This window comes from Chrysoperla carnea, chromosome 3 (genome assembly GCF_905475395.1).
Source record: "Chrysoperla carnea chromosome 3, inChrCarn1.1, whole genome shotgun sequence".
Lineage (NCBI taxonomy): Eukaryota > Metazoa > Arthropoda > Insecta > Neuroptera > Chrysopidae > Chrysoperla > Chrysoperla carnea.
Window position 1 is genome coordinate 74,507,147 of NC_058339.1, and position 24,139 is coordinate 74,531,285.

The following is a 24,139-nucleotide window of genomic DNA, read 5'->3' on the forward strand; positions in this document are numbered from 1 at the left end:
ACTAAAGATTACCGAGCGGTTGACCTGAGTGCTGACAGGTTAAAAGATTTAAAAAGATAAAATTATAGTAATCGAAAAGTTAAACTCTCGTCGAACTCGTTACAGGTCGACTTGGATCGACATCTGTGTTGAGTTTGCCCCCTCTTTTCAAATATACTCTGGTTACCAAAGAATAATTTTAATCAAAATTAAAGAAAAAATTGAAAAAAAAACTTATCATAATTTCCATCCAATCATATCACAACAAAACCAATTTTGTAAATTTTAATAACTATTTATTAACTTTTAGATTTTAAAACAAACCCCATTTTATTATTAATTAATTACTAATTAAGTTTGCTATTTTTATTTAAACTTAAATTTAAAGTAAAAAAAAAAAATGCCAGTTTATTAAAAAGCCAAAGATATACTCTAGTTTTGTAATTTGAAATGAAAAATTTTTCTTAAAATACCGTAAAAAATTTTACAAAAAAAAAAAAAACAAAATTAAATAATAAATAAAATAAATATAAAATAATTATTTTTTTCAAACCATTAGTATTAAAAAAATATTATTTATTTAATATATAAATTAATTAAAAAATTAAAAACATAAACCTTTTGACATACAAATCTATTCAATATAATTAATTTTATATTGAAAATATTTGCATGTATCATAACTGTTTATATAAATAATTAATGAAATTGTAATATATATTATATTTAATTAATATATAAATTAATTATTGTTAGCTGTTACGATTATATGTAAGAATGTAATTTGGCGTTAATCTTATGTAAGCTTTTTACAACGGTTTGGTCCTTCGAGCCGAATATAGATCAAAATGAACGAAGTCTAAACATTTCACGTTGAAACAAAGTACAGATTTCTGAAGGCTTTTAGATCAGCCGTTGGTCGTTTACGCAAGATGACTTATATAAGAGCCTAATATTTATAAGTTTCTTTAAAAGTAATATTTCACTAAGTAAATATTTTTGTTTCAAAAAGATTTGAAATATTAGCTTTTAAAAATAAAATTCTTAAAAAAAAAACTGCTCTTTATCCGGAGTTTACTTTTTTTAAAATAATTTCAGTCATTAAATTATAAACTACAATGTTTTGTACATTTATCCCTATCATTTAGTAAAAGTTATGAGCTTATTATTTTTTATAGCGTATAAAGAAAACTTGATGCCATAAATTTAAATCAAAACAAAAAATGTAAATTTTGTAAAATTTAAGAAAAAACAATTTGATTCATGTTAAAGGCTAAACTACCGTAAAAGCTGACGTACGTCCTGTATTTTTTCCTTATCTGACTCGAAGTTTTTTTTGCTCACAATAGGATATTCTAATATCACAAAAGGGTATTCTACTATGTTTGAAAAAGTACTTCAAAATGTTGATTTTTCTAATAAAAAGCCACAAAAAAATGTATTTCGACAAAATAAACACGCATTATTGTCATAAAATTAAATTATATTTTTAACCTTTTTTATTCTGTCAAAAACGCTGTCAGCCATTTTGGTGACGTAATATTGGTAAAAACAACAGTCGTGTATGTAATTATTATACGTATAAATAAATTTGATGGTAACATAACCTAGAATTACTATGAAAGCCATCAAAAAATTAATAATTAATGCATTTTTTTTTTTGCCTATATGATGTCACACGATGGCGGCTCGTGTTTTAAGCCACGTGTTATTCAAATTAAAAATTATGACTTTTAATTTTAATATAATAAAACAGAATATTTATGTATATTTCTTCAAAAATTTTAAGTTTTATCAAATTTCATAATTTTTTTTCATTCCCGGGAGTACCTTATTGAAAATCCCTCGGTTTATCATCTCCCTTTGATTGAAAATTTTTTATTTTATATAAAACAAAAGTGTCTTCACTGCTTGCAGTATTCCCAGAATATTTGTTTTGAGGTTTCTTTCTAAATTAAAATTATAGTGGACAAAGAATTTGAAAAATCAAAAAAGACTACGGAAAATTCAAAAAATTGAAATATCCACCAAACTGAATCGAATAATCAATTGAGTTGTTGGATAAAAATTATTTGCCACAAATTGTAAATTAGATGTTTAAAAAAAATTAACAGATACATGAATAAAGAGTACAATCAATATTAGCCCACGGTGACTTACATACCACAAACATAATTTTAACAAACAGGATAATATTAATAACAAGTTCATATTGTTAAAAACTCTGCAATTAAAGGAGGGTAGAGGTAAGAAGAATCATCTCTATGTATAAAAAGTGTCCAAATTTTTGCTGCAGCAAAAATGTAAATTTTAAAAGAAAGTAATAAGAGTAAAATAAAGATGTAAACAGGTTGTTAGGGAAGGATAGAGAAGTTCACATCAAACACAAAGTAATACGAGTAAGATCAAGGTCTAAACAAGTTGTTAGAGTAGGATAGAAAAGCTGGACAATTTTTTACTTTGACCCCTTTATTACGTCACATAAAATTAACTTTATTACGTCACAAACATGGCACGCTTTGATCTGTAGTTTATTTGCAAGTAACTAATTTTTTTTCAATATTCATTTTAATTATATTTATGTTGTAAAAAATTTTTATTCAACAACCCAATTAAAAAATATTGCCACATTCCAAAAAGTCAAATACATCCTAGTATTTTAATTTTTATTTAAACATTCTAATATTTATAAAATTATTACATTTTTATTAAAATGTGTGAAATTAAAATGTTTAAAATTAATTTAATGAAAACAAAGTCATTTTATATGTAAAAACACAAAAATATAAACAAAAAAAAATAACTAACTGTAATTATAAATAGAAATAAGGAAAATAAAATATGATCAAATAGATATTCGATCTGATAAACATTGCCACCTCTGGCGAGGCTACTGATTTCATTCTAATAAATCATCATCACTTCAAAAAACACACAAAATTTATATGTAAATAATATTTAGGCTAATATGGTAGATAATGTTATTTAAGAAATAAAAAAAAGTTTATTAATTAATATTTATTATTGAACAAATTATTAATTTATGCACACTTTTAATTTAAATGTACCTATTATTATTTATTTATAAGACAATTAAAACCAAAGAGAATACGATAGATGATAGGTAATGATAGTATTGTATCACTTGAAGGCTTATTTTATTATCGTACAATTTTCTCTATTTTATTCTCTTTGATTACCGAATACTCAAACATTTTTTTTATAAGTTCTTGCACATTATCTTTAAAAAAAAAATCTTGTCATTGAAATCTTTTTAAATTTAGGTACTTATTTTTTTAAACTTTATTTTGTGTAAATAATTTTATGAAAAAATAAAATCAAAGAATTTTGTAATAAAACAATATACACATATCTTTTTTTTCATTCAATGAACCTGCATTTTCCCTCAAGAACCTTTGGAAATATCTTCCCCCTTCTTCCTTTTGTTGTTTCAGAGACAACATTTTTGTTTAAACCGACGTCATTGGAGCCGAGCATGTAGAGTTCTATTTATTCTATTCAGTGTCGATACGACGCCGGCGGACACAAGCGTGGAGAGCTCATGCATGTTAATATCCACGTAGTATTTATCTATGTAACGTCAGATAGAGCAAAATTAAATTTTTTGGATTCTGATGACGTCATAAAGTAAAAAATTCAATTTTTTTGATAACACAGACAAATTAGATCCGATCTCATTGGAAAACTTTTTTGAAACTCCCTAATTTTGGGTCATTCTTTTCAGCTGTAATGTCAGTTTTTCGCTAGCTATCACTTATGTGCTTAATTCCGGGATCAGGACTCCACATTCTCGAAACCTATTAGAGCTAGGTTAATTTTGATCATCAGTTTGAAAAGTTTGATCTCAATTTAGTAGGATTTCATACTTGGTTTTACCAAAAATGGATAAAATTTGTATGTGATAGAGCAAAATTTAATTTTTTGGATTCTGATGACGTCATAAAGTTAAAAAATTCGATTGTTTTGATAACACAGGCAAATTTAATCCGATCTTCTTGGAATTTTTGTTGAAACCCACTTATTTTGTGTCATTCTTTTCAGCTGTGATGTAAGTTTTTCTGCTATCACTTATGTGCTTAATTCCGTGGCCAGAACTCCACATTCTTGAAACCTCTTAAAGCTAGGTTAATTTTGATCATAATTTGAAAATTTGGGCCCAAATTAAGTAGCATTAGTTTTGTTTATCAAAATTGGATAAAATATTGATGTGATAGAGCAAAATTAAATTTTTTATATTCTGATGGTGTCTTAAAGTTGAAAAATTCGATTTTTTTGATAACACTTTATACCTACAGTTTAGTTTTTTTAATTTTTGATTATTATAGAAAACCAATAATGCGACGCCGAAATAATTTTTTTTGTTTTTTAAAAGATTAAAAGTATAAGTTATAGATAACAATACCAAAAACCCAATAAAAAACTATTTTCGTACCCATTAGTTTTATAGACATCACTGGCCATCTATTTGAGAAATGATGAACTATTACAAAGATTACGTTTTTTGTATTCAACTTAAAAATTATTTAACTAAATTTGATTTTCTAATTTCATTTCATTAAATTTTTCATTGGGATAAAAATTATCAAAAGTAATTTCTGTTCGAAATTAGAATGAACACAATATAAACACCGGTATAATTGTCAACTTTTAAAGTGTAAAATAATCACAGAGAATATATCATGGAGGTTAGAGAAAAGGAGAACGATCGCTGTAGGAAATAGTGTCCTAGAAATACGGACAAAATAAGTGAGGCTGCGATCGCTAAGTTGTCTCAATAAAAGTGGGTTGTTGTTTAATTTGTATATTATGCAACTAACTTCACCTACTTATACTCATAAACAGCTAACTTCGCAGATACTACTTACAGACGAATTTTCAGGGACAGGCGCGCTAATGTTTTAGCGCGCAGCGATCGTTCTCCTTCTCTCTAACCTTCATGGAATATATTATGGTCTCTGATAATCATGTCAAACACTTGTAGAATGTGAATCACAAACATACTTTCATAAACAAAGATATCATCATGCAAAATAGATGTATTACATATATTTCTTTCTTTCTAATAAAATAATTCGTATTTAAATATGTAATAATTAGATCTATCATTGAAAAAGCCACCTATAAGTCTTCAAAGTCAAACAGACTGTTTGTATCTAGAAAATAAAGATAGTTTTATATAAAAATTGTTATTTATTGGTAGGCATTTCTCTTTTTATTTACTGATCAAAATTTGTTTTTTTTTATCTCTAATGCTAATCAGGAAATTAAAAATAATTGTGCAAACCTATTTTTTGCCACGTTTTTTTTCATTATGGAGAAATTGAATTGCACTTGACTTAATAAACTTGGTAAACAGAGTATTATTCTATAAATAAACTTGGAATTAAGTGGCTTTATATCAGTTTAATTTATCCTTGAATGGAGGAAGAGTAAACTGTGTGGTTTTTAATCTATTATTTATTTTTAATTTTAAATTTTTGTTTACAAACACGATCTATGTGAGTGATAAAAATTGATATTTTTTAAGGAGTGCAAAGTTTAATGATTTCAAATGTTTTGCATACAATAAATTTGTAATTTGGTTTACAAGTGTTCTTTTTTTTTTGTTTTGTTTGTTCTTTTGTTTTTGCTTAACACAATGCCTGCTTTGTTAGGAAAACTTGTTTTAGTCACTGGTAATTGAAAAAGTGTTAACATTTTCGTGTTTTGTTAACAGCAAAAATGTTTCCAAATAGACCTTTTTTAAAAAATTGTTTATTAGTGCATATATTTTAGGCTTTTAAGGTATTTCGTTGAAAGAATAAGATTCAGCTAGGTAAGAGTAACATCCTTAATAATTAATTGGAAAAGAATCTGCATTTCCCTAGTGATGTAATTAAAACCGCCAGTCATACAGAAAACTTAAAACTTCTGTCGAATCTCACTCCTACAATAAATGGAGCTATAGATTGACCAGTTCATTTACAGTTTACTCAGCCGCAATTTTCAAGTGTGGGGGAGCCTCAAACAGCGCTCAATTGTTAGTAAGGTTTCATATATGGTCCTGCCAATTCACTACAACTAGGCCTGCGAAATTATTCGCATGGAGAATGTTACTCAGTATTTGGTGAATGGAGTGTCTATTGCTAACCGCCGTGGATATACATTTAGAGTCACGAATTGACAATTTTCTTTCGCGTAGTCTCACCCTGTGATCCACCGGTTGGTCATACCTTTAATGGGATCGAGTTAGCACAAATCTGCAGATTTTTTGGCCCTGCGATCCTAAAAAACACTAATATCCGTGGCGGGTGGCAATATTAGCACTCATATGGCGAATGTGAACGTGTTGACGCTGTAACAATTTGTCGATATCGACAACCATTTACAAAGTGTATAACTTTTTTGACGTGGTTTGGAGCCCAGAATTTAAACATTCTGTAATCTCACTATTTTTTCAATCATGGTAAGACCTACCATAAAATGTGATTTCTTTGGAAATTCCTAGGGAGTTTTTACGGTATTTGGTGACAATTCCTATTGGTTATTTCTTTTAGAAGTTTCCTGGCTAGGCCCAAACATACATGATATAATGAAAAAGTATTATCGTTTATCGTATGCCGTAAGATGTTTTTGATTTGGGAATTATAGCAAAAAATTTCAAACCTTTAACTTTTCTAAGTAGACTAGCCAATATACTTGTATACATCTTGTAGTTTATAACCATCTAATACATTAGATGTATGAATATGTCGTTATGGGGTTAACAAGATCTGGATGAGATCTGTTTGAAATGATTTCTCTGGATCAGCAAGTTAAAAGTATTGAATTAGAAGGCAAAGCGAAAATCTGTTCTAAAATAAACGAGTTATCTTAAAAGTCTGGAAACATTTTTGTAAAGTACAATTCCTCGGGATAAATTGATTAAAATTTTTATCTATTTAGGAGCTGGATCAGGAATTGGTCGGGCAGCATGTCAACTATTCTCCAAAGAAGGGGCAAAAGTGATTGCCGCAGATATCGATTTAAATCGTGCACAAAACACCGTGGCATTATTAAATGATATTGATGAACATTTACCATTACAAGTTGACGTTACAAATCTACAAAATGTAGGTCTGTCGTTAAAAAAGATCATGAAAAGATTTAGTAATCCACCAACAGTGGTTGTCAACTCAGCTGGGATAACACGGGATAATTTTTTATTAAAAATGTCTGAAGAGGATTTTAATGCTGTTATTAATACGAATTTAAATGTAATTACAGACGACGCATATTGTATATAAACATCCTTGACGATATGTATTTTAATTATTTTAGGGAACTTTTAATATAATGCAAACATTTGGTAACGCTCTGGCGAATATGGATCCATCCCCAGGCGGTTCGTTTATAAATATTGCAAGTATTGCTGGAAAAATTGCTAATATTGGACAAAGTAATTATAATGCTAGTAAAGTAGGCGTAGAAGCATTAACCAAAACTGCAGCTAAAGAATGGGGAAAATTTAATATTCGATGTAATGTACTTTTGCCGGGTTTTATTCGAACCCCAATGGTTGAAACAGTTCCAGATAAAGTGATTGAGGGTATTTTACGGCAAGTTCCATTACGACGAATGGGAAAACCTTCAGGTAAATATTAATTATCGTAATTTTTAAGATGCAAGCTTTACCCACCTACTCAAAAATAAAAATAAGTTTCTTTGAACCATTTTGTAGCCTAAACGGCTCTATGGATTTTGATAAATTGACGATCGGCCGATAAATACGACCTTTTAAACTTAAAAAAATTTTATTTTCAGAAATTGCCGAAGTGATAGTATTTTTAGCATCTGATAAAAGTTCTTATGTAAATGGAGCTACAATTGAAATAACTGGAGGTTTCTTTTAAATAGGTTAAAGAATAAAATATGTAATAAATAATCAAAAGTGTAAATTTTTTTATATTTTTTTAAGCATAAATTTTAGTACTAAAAATAAATATTATTTATTTTTACGTTTTAATTTTTTCGCTCGTTGATGTGCTTTATAGCTAGTTTTACGCCGTTCCTCAATAATTTCCAAATATTTCCTTTTATTATATTTATTAAATTCAGCATCGGCTAATAATTCGTCGACTAAGGTGCGTTTACGCTCTTTTTTCGTGCATCGATTATTGTAATAATCTAATGGAGAATCCATAACTTTACCAATCTGAAAAAAAAAATTAACAAAGAATTGAAAAAGCTATACCCAGTCCAGAAATTACTCTATATGAGAAATAATGTAAAAATATATTTTTGAAATAGCTTAGGCAAAAAGCAGTCGAAAAATGCTTGTTTTAGTTCATAAAATAACAAAACAAATTTTAAAATTAAAATCCATATTTTCAATTTTTTTAAACTGTTTCTTCTCCAATCATTTCAGATTATAATCTATTTCTGTGCCAAATTTCATCTAAATCCGTTGGGTAGTTTTTGTGTGAAAGAGTAACCAACATTCATCCATTCAAACTCTCACGATTATAATATATACCAAATTATCATTCAAAATATCAGCGCATTTTTACACAGGCAACTGACGTCGCGTCATGATCGCAGAGCAATATAGCGTCCACTGCGTGGTTGGGCAGTATTTGTTTCGTCCTCTGATTGCGAAGTATGTACAATAAATCGAACAGATGCAATAAATCGTAGTCACTTAAAATGTCCTAGTGAGGCAGTATATCAACTTCTGGAATCAGCTTTTCCTTTTTTATTCATGAGCTTTTAACAAGAAGTATTCAGGAATGCTGTTAAACATTCACTTGTCTTTCCTGAATGTCACAAAATACGCGATAAAGTTTTGGAGAAATTCATTTCCTTACGGAATCTAAGTATTAAGAATACTTTAGATATCCATAAAATATAATAAAAATATTTATTATTATTATGGGGGTTGGCATGAAAGTACTTTAGTTGACATTTAATATGTCAAACGCTGGACACATTTCCCATCATGCATTGCAGGATTAGAATACCTGCCTTTTATATTATCCTACGTTTAGCGTTTTCGACAAATTAAGCGCGACATTTGAAAATGTAAAATTTAAACGCATTTTTATGGCACTTATCGATTAAATAAAATTTTCGTGTTTTGGAAGCGGTTTGTTAGCACTATAGAATCTAATTGAGACCATTTAACCGTTAAGAAACTTTAAAGTCTTATTTTACTCACCTGGAAATATTTTGGTAAAACTTTTAAATCATTCTTTTTATAAAAATGTTTTGGATCTAAAACAGATCTCATTTGTAGCACTTCTAAATCTCGTTTAATTTCATCCGTTACTTCTGTGGCTGGTAAATCGAACCATTTTTGTCCCTTGGTTTTTGAACGTTCAATCTACAAAACGGATATTCGTAAAAAAAAATGGAAAAAAAAACTTTTTATTGGTAATCAGTACACACCTGTTTAATTTTCTTTAATTTTTTATCACTAATATCATAATTGGGTACTGATTTGAGTATTTCGAAATTTGGATCACTTAAAACTTTCGATTTTTCTAATACTTTCGAAACAACTGTATCTTGTTTCGTGTCACTTAGAACAATTGAAGAATCGTAACGATTTAAGGTTTTTTCTCGTTTATTATTTAAAATTGTTGATAAATTGTTTGCAAAATTGTCTAAAGTGTTTGATTTAATTTTACTTATTGGTTTTGAAACAGTTACAGTATTTTTCACGCTACTAAGGATGTCTGCGATTTCTTTTGGTAGTTCTAAAATACATAAAAAAATTATTATCAAAATTTCGACTTATTTTTTTTAACTTACCTTTTTCTAAAGGAACGCTTTTGATATCATCATCGTTTCCTCCTGTATCAATAAAAAAACTCATGATGGAAGAATAATTTAAATCGCAATGCAAAGTTTTTTTAATTCACGTGCATGTGTATGTCAAGTCAACCTAGTCGGCTTAACCTGGCTTAACCTCAAAAACTTCTATGCTATCTACTAATAAAACTAAATCAGTAGGCAGCTGTCAACAACATAATTCCGAAGTATATATCAGTATACTGGTCAGTGGTAATGACTTAGATCATATATTTTAAATGAAGTCATGAATCGACGCCATACTATGATTCGTTTCGAAATACATTGGCCCAGTCAAATTTTATCTGTAGTCTATTTGAAAAGAATGGAAGTGTTAGAAATTTAGAACACTCTATCCACGTAGCTTGAACTTATATTGACCGGCTAGTCCTAATTCCTAAAACTTATAGATAGGGATCAGAAAAGAATACATTGACTTGAACTTATTCACAGTGGGATAAGATATTCGTCGTTTTTATGACGGGTAAAATCCTTATTTGTTTAATAGGGGAAAATAGAAATAAATAAACAAGAATGCACATGATAGTATAAAATATTTATTATAAAGATGAGACCAATATCCGAAAAAAAGAATGTTTTTAACAAAATTCTTAGTCAAATTCACAATCTACTTGCGGGTGTTAATTTTTGTAAATTCGTCTATAGCCTTACTCAAATTAAAGTTTGTTGCCGGTGTGTTTTCTATTGCAATTAATGATAAATGTCAGAAGTGGTCTTGCTCAATATTGATTTTTTAATAATTCTTCATAATCTTCCGTTTACTGAAAGATCTATCTGCTGACGCGGAAGTAACCAGAATTTTATAAAATAGTAGCTTTGCGATATATACTTTCGTAAGTTCACATTCAAGCATACTAAATTTCGTTCTAATTTCTTTACAAAATTGGCGAATGTGCCACATCTCCGTCAATTGAGAAACGACCAAATGATATACATTAAGAAATTGAATGGTGTATTCATCCATGCTGAACAAATTTTTTGGAATTAAAAAGTCAAATGTTTTACAAACTGTACACATACCATGAATACGTGCATCCAACTGCTTGATTATTGAATACACTCTGTATAACAAAAAATGTCCATATTTTACAATTCTAAATGTTATAGCTATAATATTTTAAGTGAATTACATAAACTGTTATAGTAATATCACTTAAAATGGTTCGATTTTTGCGTTTATTTATACTTAGAGTATACATTGACAGTCGTAACTTAGGAATCCTGCCATTGTTAATGCTCTTTTAGCATCATTAAAAAAAATTTTGTGGGTAGTCTCAAGGCTTACTAGCTTTGGGACCTGGCTGCTTCTTTATTTTCAAAGCTTAGGGGGCCCTGATGCGCAGCACCACCTGGCACTAAGATAGCTAAGCCATTGACGCCCAAAAAAGTGGCTCTTATTACTTTAGCTTTTATACTATTCTCATCAGCACAATATGGCGTAGAATTCATTACTGCTGGCCAGTATACTTTATGCACTATCCTGAAACATATGTTATATATATCTATGACTAAAACTATGCCTATGGTTGCAATGCAAAGCACCTCTATGTTTTTGATTGCAAAGCACCAAATAACCTAAAAAACGGATTTTAAAAATGTTAAAATTAATAAAAAATTTATCAAAAAATAATCACGTTATTAATTATTCAACACAAGCTGCAATCTTAAATGAAAATGTATCACAAGTTTTCCGATCATCAGAAAATAGTCCCACAAAACAAACATCTCAAAATTTAGGACAATTTTATGAAATTGATACAAATGTAAAGAAAAAATTATTTCAACAAGGTGGTTTACCAAAATCATTTGAAATACAAACGAAAACATTCGGTGAATGTTGTTTGATGGTACGAAATCCAGCACTCGATATTATCAACTGTTTAAAAAATTTAAACTTTACAAAACCAACAACACGATTTGTATTATACGGCAAAAAAGGATCTGGAAAATCGTTAACTATGGCTCATGTTATACATTTCGCATCAGAGAATAATTATTTAATAGTACATGTTCCATGGGTGGCAAATTGGATGCGAAAATGTAAAGAGTATGCAAATTCGACAACCAAAGAGGGTTATGTTGATTTACCGATTGATTCTGCTACATGGCTGGTACATTTTCGTACCCAAAACGCACATTTACTATCAGATTTATTAACTTCAAACGATTATGTGTGGAGCAAACGTGAAAGTACACCAAAAGGATCGAAATTAATTGAATTAGTCGAGCATGGTATAAATCGTATTAAATTCGCTTCCGATTGTATTGTCGCAATCGCTGAAGAAATCAAAATATTATCGACACAAGGAAAATGTAAAACACTTGTTGCGATCGATGGATTCAACGCTTTCTTCTATCCTCATACCCGAGTTTACACAGACGCGAAAGTAGCTGTACCTCCGAATAAAGTGCGATTAACTGATGCTTTTCTAAGTTTAACGCAATGTGATTGGTCTAATGGATCAATAGTGGTGACAGTAGATGAGCAAGCTGTTCCAGAAAAGGATCATGGTTCTCATTATCCATTTTATTTGTTGGGTAAATCTGGCTTTGAACATTTAGATCCATTTGTTCCAATATTAGTGCCTGAATATACATCGAAAGAGTTCGAAAGTTGTATGAAATATTATCGTGATCGATTATGGGTGCAAACAGTCGGTGATCCTCAAACACAAAATGAAGAATTATATTTTTTAAGTGGTTTGAATCCTTATAGATTAATGAAAATATGTGCGCCATTGTAAATAAAGTTGTTTTTAATTTATATTAATGTTTTTTAGCGTTTTTTTTTGTTACTTGTTTTGCGAAATAAATTAGATATTTTTTCCCTAACGTTTTTGTTCCTTTTTAGTCAATTTTTATCTTATATTTAACAGTAAAGGAACCTGTACAAAAATAGTTATAAGCAACAGAGCTCCATCCCTAAGGTTATATTTGTTCTCATCAGAAATTAGTTTAAAAAAATTTTTGACACATAGTTATAGTTGTTAGATTTTAACGCTAATCAGCACCATTAGTAAAAAAATTATAAACCATACTTGTTACACTCAGCTGATTTTTTTTCATTGAATGAAAAGGCAAAAGATACCTACTTCTGTATACATACTCTAGTACTTTCTTCTTTAAAATGAAGACAACATACTTTGGTACACACAACTATCGTTGAAATATTAAGTTTTTCTATTCAAACTTGTCTTCTGTTAACCATTCCAATTTATTTGCCAGTTTTCTTTCATGGCTATAAATTGGAAATTTACGAAAACTTAACTGGCACGCTACAACGATACGACATAATAACCCAAATTAAAATAAAAACAATTATTTTAATGTATTATAAAATTCTTTAACAAAATTTATGTTTTAAAAAATGTTACATTAATCTCTTTTATATGTGTATGATATGTCCGTATGTATGGTTTACAAGATTTTAAACAAATATTTCCATTATGCGCGTTGACAACTATAGTTCCTTTTTCTATCGCTAAGAGTCTTAGTATTAAAATCAAAATATCTAAAACTGGTAATAATAGTACAAATGTAGTTCAATCGACAGATAGTTTCAGATAGAAAATGATTGGGAGTTAATGAAACTTTGGAATGTTGTTCGGCGATGATTAATTAACATTTCCTCAAGTTATGAACCTCGATGACCATGTGCGAAAAGATATATATATTACTGGAATTGCAAAATTTTCTACCTTCCTCCGGTATTTCCTCACTAACTTATTCATTTACATCGTAAGACAAAAGTATCTTTATAATTCTTTGTAGAGCGTCAAATTTCATACAATTTTGAATACTCCAACATATTCGTGTGTAAATTCGTTACCTTAAAAGGTCATTTCAAAATACGCTAATTGTTGTAATTATGGTTCCTGGTTACAATGACTATCTTTGGACAACATCACCCACCCCAATTCAAATAAGCAACTTTTCTTCTCCGATGAAGGCATGGTATGGAGTGGTAGTTTGATAAAAACTACAAATAATTGAGTGGTAGTTTTTTTTTTATTTAAATCATAAATAAAATTAACAAATTACATTCAATCCAAAATCAAGATGGGTGATCCACAAAAATTCGTTTTTTTCCAAAAACAATTAAGTCCAATTCTACATTATTAATATAATAATGAACATTTTTTTTAAATTTAAATTAATATTATTATATACATACACATATATTAGTACAGAATGTTTCAGGGGCACTGGTAAATATTAAAAAAAAATTATGTGCCAGTGTATTCGCATTTCACAAATAACGTATGAGAAATTTTGACAGTTATACTTAAGGTATTTCTATCGGAGTGAGAAAGTACGCGATATCTTAAAAAGACAAAAAAATATATTTTTCTAAATATAAGTGCAGTAAATCTGTTAACGCTACAACGAATATTCTCATATTCATCAGTGAATACACAAATAATAAGCAGCACAGAAATAAATTGTACAACGTTGCCGCTTGTACAATTCACTTTTGGATTAGATTAAATATTCGTTAAATAATAATCTTTATTTATTGTCGTTTCGTAAACTAAACGGTCAATTACATACTGTTTAGGTCCAAAGCATATATCTAGTTTTATTATCAAAGTTATTTTCTGTAGCAAAAACGCAAGCTAAAAATGTTCAAAATATAGACCTAATTTTGAAAATTTATAGCAGCTAATAGAGACGGTCAATGTAGCTAAAATTTTTTTACGACTTGATGTCGTTGAAAACTACCATAATTTCGTGCAAAACTACTTTTAGTCTCATGTTGTTAGAAATACCATAAATATTATTTATATTATAATTTTTTCTTTAAGTATTTACCATAACCTTGACGAGAACACCCTGTATTTTTTTGTTTTATATGAAATACGATTGAATTTTTGATTATAAATGCGATTATAATATCATGTATATGTTTATATTTAAATTATATACAGAATGATATATTTATTAACAATTGATAAGAAAAGTAATGAAAAATAGGTATACCGGAGCCAACTAGATTGCTAAACCGTCCAAATAACAGCCTAGCCTTTTTTCAAAACGGCTCCGGTCACCCAACGCTCGGAACGATATTCTATTAGAAGTTTTGTAGATTGAAAAAGAAGGCTTTCAAATTTGTGTCATAAAAAAGTTCTATGTGTAATGAAAATTTATACTATTAAATTTCAAATTTTATTTAAGAAAAATAATTTTTCGAAAATATTTTATAAAAACGATCTTTAGGATAATTTTAATTTTTCATAAATCATCCTGTACATATTTTTTATTTATTCGCTAGAGATTAATAGCGCTAAGAGCTATATAATTATTTTATTAGAGTACACCTAGTAAAATCGATAGTGAGCTGAGCGATTTTTTGTGTGAGTGTGATTGTAAAAACCAGCTATTATTTGAAATTATGAGCAGGAAATTGAAACAGTTTTTGTTGTTGTTTTTTTTTCTTCTTTAAGCTGTTCGCATAATAATGTGTACTCCAGAATCTGTGTCGACTGGTTCACTTAATTCACCAACTTTTAATGCAAATGCTGCCTCTTCGAATGGTCGTTGCATTGTGCCCCGACCAAATGGTCCCAAATCACCTCCACGTCGAGCCGATGAACAGTCTGAATAATTTTGGGCTAGTTCGGCAAATGATGCTCGACCTTGAACTATTTGTTCTCTGTAAGCTAAAAAAATACGCAGTTAAAAAAACAATTGTCCCGAAAACTAACTGCAGCCAAGCACCCTTTTTTCATTGGCTAATGACCCAGGGCCTCGTCATCGGCAAAGCGCCGATCTTTTTCAAAACAATCTAACTTTACAGCCGTCGTTAAATTTTTACGCAAGTGCACAATTCAATCTGTTGGCGGAGATGGTGAAAAATAAAGTTTTTCTTTAATTAACGAAAATAGAAAAGTTTCCTAGAGTGTTTTTGCAATAAGCAATAAATTCGTGGATTACAGCGTGAGCGTGAGGACCAAAAACACATAATACGTTCTCGCTCGACCCCATTAGAGGCATGATACAACCCGTAGATCAGACCATAACCTTAAATTTTGAAATATTCATTTTTCGCGATTAATAACATTTCTTGTACATTTTAAGCATATTTTAATAACAAATAACAACCCCGGGCAACAAAATACTGCAAAGATAGAATTTCTGAAAGTCAGGGTATTCGTGGCTAACGGATTGATCCGTGGATGGTGTTGAATTCTTGAAAAATTCAGATATTCGATTTAAAAAGTACAAATTCAATTATATTTCAGCCAAAAACTGAACATGGGCACAAGTTTTTATATTAATCGAATTGATACTTACTAAAATCTTATAAACTGAATTTCCCGCTTTTTTTTTTTTGTATTTAATAATTAAATTTATTTAGGAAAATGAGTAAGTGAAATAATGATAACTTACATTTTAAAAGTTCTAAAGCTTCCTCTTTAGAACGAGTAATATTTTCTTCGCGCCATGAAGATGGTCGCCGGGAATTTTTATGTTTAACAAGTAAATGTGAACATTGAACTTGTTCGGGGCCACACGATGCAACAGGCTCTGCTGGTTTATCAGGAACATCCCATTGTGATTCTTTTGTGTAAATATTTAAATAGTAATGATGTCCTAAAAAACCGAAATCGTTAATACGTCATGTTAAAAATGTACATAAGCACCTTATAAAACACACACCCGTTGAACGGCTTAAACGTTTTTCCCAACCGGCAGGTAATTGAACGGCATCTCCATCAGCGGGCGCACTAGACATTTTGGTATATTTAATTTAAACGAAATAAAACTTTACAGAAATAATGTCCTCGTTTTTTTTTTATAAAAGATTATAAAATATCTGCCCGAGTTCTTTCACCAACAAAAATCGTATAAAATAAGCGACGTAACGATAGCTAGTTATCTCTTTTTAGCAAATCATTATCATGAATTAGATAGAATGCAATGGAAGATAAAATTCTGAAAAAATGTAAATGACTCAAAATATAAGAAAATTTAAGAAAATTTTTCATAATTATTTTGGATTTTTATAATTTTTATTTAATTCTAGAATAAAGCTATGTAAATAAACCGGAAAATTATTTTTAATTTTTAAGTTGGTATTAGTTTGACAGCAAAGAAACCATGAAGGTTATAAAGAAGGAGAACGATCGCTAGTACTAAAGCATTAGCGCACCTGTTCCTGAAAATTTGTAGAATTTATAGTTCATTTTCAGCCACCAACCGCGCTGTCGTCGGTAAGTAGTATATTAGCGCACAACAGCCCGCATTTAATGATACAACTTAGCGATCCCAGCGCCTCACTTATTTTTTCAAAATATTAGGGACAATATTTTATATTGCGGTCGTTCTCCTTCTTTATAACCTTCATGAAAGAAACAATGGCAAAGTTTTAAGTTTGAGTTTTTTTTATCAATAAAGAAAATATTGAATTTAAAAAACAATTAAATACGAAATTTATTAAAAAAAGAAGAAATATTAGTAACCGGTTACACAGAGGAAAAAGTTTTTGACAAGAGCAGCAGTATTATTAGTTACAGGAAAACTAATAATTCCCAAGCGATTCCCAAATGAATGGAAATAGTTTGAATGAAAAATAACATTTTTTTCTGTTAAGTACATGGAGCTCTTAAAAATTAGTCGTCGATAGATACTTAAATATCTACAAAAAAAGCTTAATACAAGTTTAGAAATTGAAAACATAAAAAAATGGCAAATAGTTCATTGCATGATTTATGTTTCTTTATCAAAAAAGAAAATAATGAATTTGAAAAACAATCAAATACGGAATTTATTAGCAAAAATGAAATATTAGAAACCAGTGACTCAGTGGAAGAAATTTTTGTCAAGAGTAGCCGTGGTACAAATCATAAACGAATTCAGGAAAATGAAGAGCATTTGATACAAGTCAGCAACGAAGATATTAAACTCGAAAAACAAACAAATATAGAAGTTATTATTAAAGATGAAATATTAGAAAATGCCGAAGACAGTGATAGAAAAGAAGATATACGAATTAAAAAGGAAATATTAGAGGAAAGTGTTTCAATGGAAGTAACATTCGACAGTAATGCTGTGAATAATATAGTGAAACTTGAAAAAGAATTACATACAGAATTAATCATTAAAGATGAAGAACTAATTGAAAGTGGTTTACAACTAGAACATATTCGAACTGTAGAAAGTCCGTTTTCATGTGACTTTTGTAATGAAATATTTACTACTCGAAGCAATTTACTTTTACATAAGCGAACTCACACTGGTAAAAAACCATTTCTATGTGAAATTTGTAATAAAGCATTTACTAATCTAGCCAATTTAGTTGTACATAAACGAAGTCACTCTGGTGAAAAGCCATTTTCATGTGATATTTGTAGTAAAACATTTACTTCTCGAAGCAATTTAGTTGTACATAAACGAAGTCACTCTGGTGAAAAACCATTTTCATGTGATGTTTGTAATGAAACATTTACTACTCGAGGTAAATTAGTTGTGCATAAACGACGTCATACTGGTGAAAAACCATTTCTATGTGAAATTTGTAATAAAGCATTTATTGATAGCAGCTATTTAACTAGACATAAACGAACTCACTCTGGTGAAAAGCCATTTTCATGTGATATTTGTAATAAAGCGTTTAGTGAAAACAGCTCTTTAACTAAGCATAAACGAAGTCACACTGGTGAAAAACCATTTTCATGTGATATTTGTAGTAAAACATTTACTAATCGAAGCAATTTACTTGTACATAAGCGAACTCACACTGGTGAAAAATCATTTCTATGTGAAATTTGTAATAAAGCATTTGCTCAACAAAGCACTTTAGCTACTCACAAACGAAGTCATACTGGTGAAAAATCGTTTTCATGTGAAATTTGTAATAAAGCATTTATTGATAGCAGCTATTTAACTAGACATAAACGAACTCACTCTGGTGAAAAGCCATTTTCATGTGATATTTGTAATAAAGCGTTTAGTGAAAACAGCTCTTTAACTAATCATAAACGAAGTCACACTGGTGAAAAACCATTTTCATGTGATATTTGTAGTAAAACATTTACTAATCGAAGCAATTTACTTGTACATAAGCGAACTCACACTGGTAAAAAACCATTTCTATGTGAAATTTGTAATAAAGCATTTACTCAAAAAAGCAATTTAGCTACTCACAAACGAAGTCATACTGGTGAAAAACCATTTTCATGCGAAATTTGTAATAAAACATTTACTACTTTAGGCAATTTAGTTTCACATAAACGAAATCACACTGGTTAAAACGAATGGATTTTTATACCATGTATATGAAATATACTAAGGTATACTAAGTTTAGTCTCAAGTTTATAACGCTTAAAAATATTGATACTATGAACAAAATTTTGGTATAGGTGTTCATAAAATCACTTAATTAGTCCATTTCTGGTTGTCTGTCTGTCTGTCCGTCTATCATCACGATTACTCATCAGGGATTGAGACAGAACTGTAGAGGCAGCACTACTGCTGACAATAGAGCGCCCTAGTGTTAAAAATGCCAAAGAAAGTGATGTAAACAGTGCAATAGATAGTATTGGTAGTAATAAAAAATGCAAAAAATAATTAAATTCGGATTCTTGCCCGTCAAATATACTGAATCACGGGGTCAAAATCAATTAAGGAATTTATTAATTTAACAACTTTGTAATTGTTTTGTATACCACTTGTCATCACTTTGTTTCACATTTGCCTCGCCAGGTGGTGTCAAAGTCATCTTTCTCAATCTCTATATAAGGCTGAAAAGTTTAAATGTAAAAAATGTTCCTTATAAAAAAATAAACAACTTTTGTTAGAAACATTTTTTCGTAAACACCACTGTTTACCCTTGAGAGCGCAAATTATGCGCAAATTGTATAGTATGATTATATGGAAATATCAGTTATATATGTGTGACATGTATGTATGTGTAATGTGACAGAGTAATCAACACTGCCTATACATGGTAATTCAACAATTAACTCAGTCATTTTTTTTTACTTGTTTATATTAATTTTCACAACAAAAATTGTATACTTAGTATAAAATATAATATTTAATTAACTTGTTACTGAATGTTTTTTTTTTTAATTATTTTCCGAATTTGAATTCTTCAAGACTTATGAACTGCCATTATTTTCAACTTTCTATGCTGACTGCTGAGGTATCTTTCCCATATTATTGTCGAAAAGGTCTCTAGGGAAATTTATTCGGCATAAATATATGGTAGACAAGAGCAACGGACTGTCAGATCATATTAGTGATTCCGTGATTCATGGCGGACTGCACCAAATTAGCAAAGAGTAACATTCACTAGCTAATTCTTACTGATGATGACTACTTGGTAGTCGAAAATACGTATTTTAAAAATACAAAAAACTGATCTAGGAATTGGGGCAAAAATCGAAATTTTTTTCGACATATCCTTGAGTTCTCATTTATTATCTTCGATAATATTTATATTACTCAGAGAGTTTACTGTTCGATCTCTCGTTATTTCAAATAATCGGTATTTTAACTCTCACAAAATTTACTTCATGTTTGAATTTTTATTTTTGTATCCAATTATACGAGGCAATCTGTTATACAAACTGGATACATAAAATAACAATATTATACACTTTTTGTATCCGATTATACAATCTGGCAGCCCTGCCACTGTCAGTCCATATGTATTTTGCTTGACGATATACCATAGAGCTGTATAAACATAGAAAATGAAATTAATGAATTCTTGACCCGATAGAAAGAGACAAATTTTAGACGTTCTTCCCTCTCTGTCTCGCAGTCAATAATATTTGCAACTACAATGAAATGCACAGACAACAACACATGTTTGGTATATATACTATTATGGTTCTAGTACATATATAAGAGAGACGAAGGCAGAGAGCTTTACTCGACTTTGTAGCTCTATGATAGTATCTCTGTTGGTAATACTCCAAGCAAATTAGTCATTTCGTTACTTAAATTCTAAAACGAGCTGTTTCTCAATGTAAAGTTGTTGGTTTTTAATTTCTATAAAGGATTTTCTGGACTACTAATAGGGTTTTAAAATTAAAACAAATATAATCACAATTTAAATGTTTTCTAATTATTTTGTTTTTAATTATAATCGATACATGTCATTTACACTTATATTGCGGCAACATTAAACAATAAATTAAATACAATAAACTAACTAAATTAAACGTAGCGATCGACGATCGATAATGTACGGACGACGATACCTTATAATCAATCATCAAAAACAGTTAAAAGTTATAGGAGGATTGAGGCTGTATCGAGGCTGATTTATTGACAGAACTTTTTAGTTATTTAGGATGGGAATAGGAGGATCAGAGATGGTTAATACTTTTATATTATGTACGTGGTAATTGTGGAGGGGAATAAGGTACGGAGAGTAAATACGTTACACACGGGTACGGTAAACAACATAACATTTACATAACATTTTGTTTGTGTGTGTGTTTGTGTGATTAAATTTATTAATTTAAAAAGTGTTGTTTATCGATATCGCTGCTCTATTGATAATATTTATGAATAATTTAATTAATATGTTCATGATTTTTATTAAAAAAAATAATAATAATAACATAATTTGTTTTTTAAGTTATCTATGATTATAAAAATGGATTGAGCTCATTTTAGCCAATTAGACTAAAAGATTAGACACGAAATTGAAATTTGCCTGAGAAGTAATTTATGACTTCCTTGAATCAGAAAAATGGGCACACACTATATAAGTTTAATAAGATATTTATTTGCTACGAAAGTTACACATGTCTAAATCTGAACTCTGAACGATTAATAATAATAATAAAACAAAATAGGGGTACTGGAGAAAATGCACGATTTCTGGAGTCTCTTAATCAAATCTGGTCGAGAAGTGACAACCCTATAAACCAAGGATATCAATGGGAGGACACCATGAGAAATAAATTAAAAAAAAAAAAAAAATCAAAACAATACTAAAATTCGCGTAAATAAGGGTAAAAAGTTGCCCACTCTTACTATTTTTTCGTGCCTATAGAACTTTTCATGTTCAAAATGATTCTTTTTTGTTTCGGACAAATTTCAATCAAGTAAAGACATATCACATATCTTCTATCCTAGTCAAAAAGCGCTGTTTGATAATGATAAAATATATTAAATTTTCTTAGGTTGAATGGTATTTGACAACTGACCGAAACAAAAGCAAATCGATAAAAAGGCTTATTGAAACAAGTTCAATCCAAAATTTAACTTTTTAACGATTTCAATTTTTATACAAAAGATATAACACAATGATCTCCTTTTCATGGAGTTATATCCGTAATTTATCATAAATAACTTTTCACAAAATTAACAATAAGAAAAATTATAAACAAAAAAACTATTTAATAAAAAGAAAATATTCACAAAAATGTTTGTTTTTTTGTAGATAAGAGTTAGGTTAGGTTTATTGTTAGGTTTAGGTTTAAAAAGTATCTCGTATATAATACAATAAATTACTAATTAATAAACTATTATTTAAACACAGCACTAATTAAAAACATCGACTGTATTTTTTCTTTATAATATAAATTGAGATTTTTTTTTTTTTTTTTTTTGAGATAAAATGAAGATTTGATAAAATTTCGAGTATAAAACTAATATTAAAGACTTTTTGTTTTGTTTTTATAAAGAGTTACACCGAAATATGTTTATAAATAATTTGATCTCTGTAATTCAAAGATATTTTTATCTGAACAAATAACAGGCTAATAAAAAATTTTTTATTTACAATTTTTTTTTACGATTAAAAACAAATAATTCTTCCAAAAATTTTATTAAAAATATGAAAAAATATCATTGAATTCAGAGCAGTTTGTTAATTTTTTAAAAATATGCCATAATTGTAATTTTCGATTAAAAACCGTACTTAAAAAAGTACGCAGCATTTATTTTTTCTTTGTAAATTTATCCGACAACAAAGATGTCTGTACTAAGCTTTGATTGCTAACAACAATGGCTGGAAGCGTGTCTTTATTATATAATCGAAAGGAACTAATTCGCTGTTTAAGAAAATAGCAAGACATCACCGACCTAGGATATTATTTGCTTACTTCTTTTTGAATAAGTGTAAACAATTTGGAAGAAGGCAGCTTAAAAGCTGTATTTTTTTTTAAAGTCATTTACTTAATAATGGAAAGCAAAGAGAAATCTAGAAAAAAAGGAAATTCGCTGTGATGTAATAAGTAGGCTACACTTTTTTTAAAGTACTTCAACGGGAAGAAACTTAAACGAATTTCTAGAATGGAAAAGTAGAGGAGGGCTTTGCGAAAAATGTCCTTTTGTGGGTGCTGAACCTAATTTATCAAAAATAGCAAGAGAATTCTGAGAAAGAAAAGGTTTAAAAAAGTATATCTTTTTGTGTATATATGGTTATATCACCGTGCATGTTGAGAAACCTTATTTGTTGAAAATAATTTAGGTAGGGGAAAACAAGGTGAAGGCGGTGCACTAAGTGCCGAATTAACTCTTTTTTTAGTGTCCTTTTGTGCGACCCTTCTCATAGAAGTTTGTCTTTTCGGTTTTTTTTCTCTTCGCAAATCACCCGGGACCCTAGGCAGTGTGCGCCACTGCACTGGGTGTACTAGCACAAGTTAATAGGATAACCAAAGCTTCTCTTTAATATTTTCAACTTTGATGATGAATTTTGTTATAAAGTCATAAATGTAGACGCAAAATAAGAATAAAATTTTTCGATACATGCCTTGCTTTTCGTAATATCGAAAGCTACTTAAATAATTAAACAAAATTTTCAATTTTCGATATTTTGAAAATTACTCCAGATATCGAAAATTTTTATTCTTAATGTTCATCTTATATTGTCAAATTATAACATAATTCATCATCAAAATTGAAAAAAAAAAAAAATTTTAATTTGTGTCCCCACTACAGTGCTCAATTTTTTCAATAATTGATAAAGGTTTCATTGAAAATTACCACCGACTAGTTTTGGAGAAATGTATGAAAACATACATTTACCAAAAAACAATTCATCTACCGTTTTTCCAAATTCTTTTAACATTCGTGTAGCATTTAGTAAAGACATCTGTGTTCAAATAAGCACTGTCCTACACACTTCTTCGACACTAACATAATGGCAGAGTTATTAATTAACATTAAAATGGTTAGAACATTGGAAGGCACTTACTACTAGACATTTTTGAACACATTACAGCCTAGACATTGCATTTTTTTTTTCAAAATCAAAAATGAAATATTCTCTCCGGAGTAATTTTGGAAAGTCTTTTTTTTACAATAAAAATGTTTGCGAAATTTTCGTTTATTTACTTT

General features: G+C 29.1%; 5 protein-coding genes across 5 annotated transcripts; 3 read left to right on the forward strand and 2 right to left on the reverse strand.

Annotated features, from left to right (window-relative positions):
• Positions 1–5,406: 5,406 nt before the first annotated feature.
• On the forward strand, positions 5,407–7,925 carry LOC123295333 (estradiol 17-beta-dehydrogenase 8). The gene is made up of 4 exons (XM_044876641.1): positions 5,407–5,675; positions 6,925–7,235; positions 7,300–7,612; positions 7,783–7,925. The coding sequence occupies exons 1-4, from the start codon at positions 5,639–5,641 to the stop codon at positions 7,869–7,871; spliced, it is 750 nt and encodes a 249-aa protein (XP_044732576.1). The 5' UTR covers positions 5,407–5,638; the 3' UTR covers positions 7,872–7,925.
• Positions 7,926–7,962: 37 nt separating this feature from the next.
• On the reverse strand, positions 7,963–9,914 carry LOC123295716 (deoxynucleotidyltransferase terminal-interacting protein 2). The gene is made up of 4 exons (XM_044877148.1): positions 9,772–9,914; positions 9,406–9,716; positions 9,176–9,340; positions 7,963–8,173 (listed from the first exon to the last, which is right to left on the reverse strand). The coding sequence occupies exons 1-4, from the start codon at positions 9,833–9,835 to the stop codon at positions 7,964–7,966; spliced, it is 750 nt and encodes a 249-aa protein (XP_044733083.1). The 5' UTR covers positions 9,836–9,914; the 3' UTR covers position 7,963.
• Positions 9,915–11,398: 1,484 nt separating this feature from the next.
• LOC123295331 (28S ribosomal protein S29, mitochondrial) lies at positions 11,399–12,617 on the forward strand. The gene has a single exon (XM_044876639.1). The coding sequence runs from the start codon at positions 11,427–11,429 to the stop codon at positions 12,573–12,575; it is 1,149 nt and encodes a 382-aa protein (XP_044732574.1). The 5' UTR covers positions 11,399–11,426; the 3' UTR covers positions 12,576–12,617.
• Positions 12,618–15,244: 2,627 nt separating this feature from the next.
• On the reverse strand, positions 15,245–16,697 carry LOC123295210 (putative peptidyl-prolyl cis-trans isomerase dodo). The gene is made up of 3 exons (XM_044876462.1): positions 16,492–16,697; positions 16,222–16,425; positions 15,245–15,491 (listed from the first exon to the last, which is right to left on the reverse strand). Exons 1-3 carry the CDS (start codon positions 16,565–16,567, stop codon positions 15,271–15,273), a joined length of 501 nt encoding a protein of 166 aa, XP_044732397.1. The 5' UTR covers positions 16,568–16,697; the 3' UTR covers positions 15,245–15,270.
• Positions 16,698–17,517: 820 nt separating this feature from the next.
• Positions 17,518–19,545, forward strand: LOC123296252 (zinc finger protein OZF-like). Its single transcript, XM_044877714.1, has 2 exons — positions 17,518–17,545; positions 17,774–19,545. Exons 1-2 carry the CDS (start codon positions 17,518–17,520, stop codon positions 19,081–19,083), a joined length of 1,338 nt encoding a protein of 445 aa, XP_044733649.1. The 3' UTR covers positions 19,084–19,545.
• Positions 19,546–24,139: the final 4,594 nt, after the last annotated feature.

Bases quoted from the DNA above. Each gene is read 5' to 3' on its own strand.
- LOC123295716 (XM_044877148.1), bottom strand. From the start codon at position 9,835: ATGAGTTTTTTTATTGATACAGGAGGAAACGATGATGATATCAAAAGC. The intron at 9,717-9,771 runs GTAAGTTAAAAA...TATGTATTTTAG, and splicing joins AAGCGTTCCTTTAGAAAAAG to AACTACCAAAAGAAATCGCA. The intron at 8,174-9,175 runs GTGAGTAAAATA...TTTTTTTTTCAG, and splicing joins TTTTACCAAAATATTTCCAG to ATTGGTAAAGTTATGGATTC.
- LOC123295210 (XM_044876462.1), bottom strand. From the start codon at position 16,567: ATGTCTAGTGCGCCCGCTGATGGAGATGCCGTTCAATTACCTGCCGGT. The intron at 16,426-16,491 runs GTGTGTGTTTTA...TCGGTTTTTTAG, and splicing joins ACGTTTAAGCCGTTCAACGG to GACATCATTACTATTTAAAT. The intron at 15,492-16,221 runs GTAAGTTATCAT...GTATTTTTTTAG, and splicing joins AGCTTTAGAACTTTTAAAAT to CTTACAGAGAACAAATAGTT.
- LOC123295333 (XM_044876641.1), top strand. From the start codon at position 5,639: ATGCCTGCTTTGTTAGGAAAACTTGTTTTAGTCACTG. The intron at 5,676-6,924 runs GTAATTGAAAAA...TTATCTATTTAG, and splicing joins AAAACTTGTTTTAGTCACTG to GAGCTGGATCAGGAATTGGT. The intron at 7,236-7,299 runs GTAATTACAGAC...TAATTATTTTAG, and splicing joins TTATTAATACGAATTTAAAT to GGAACTTTTAATATAATGCA.
- LOC123296252 (XM_044877714.1), top strand. From the start codon at position 17,518: ATGGCAAATAGTTCATTGCATGATTTAT. The intron at 17,546-17,773 runs GTTTCTTTATCA...TTATTATTAAAG, and splicing joins TAGTTCATTGCATGATTTAT to ATGAAATATTAGAAAATGCC.
- LOC123295331 (XM_044876639.1), top strand. From the start codon at position 11,427: ATGTTAAAATTAATAAAAAATTTATCAAAAAATAATCACGTTATTAAT.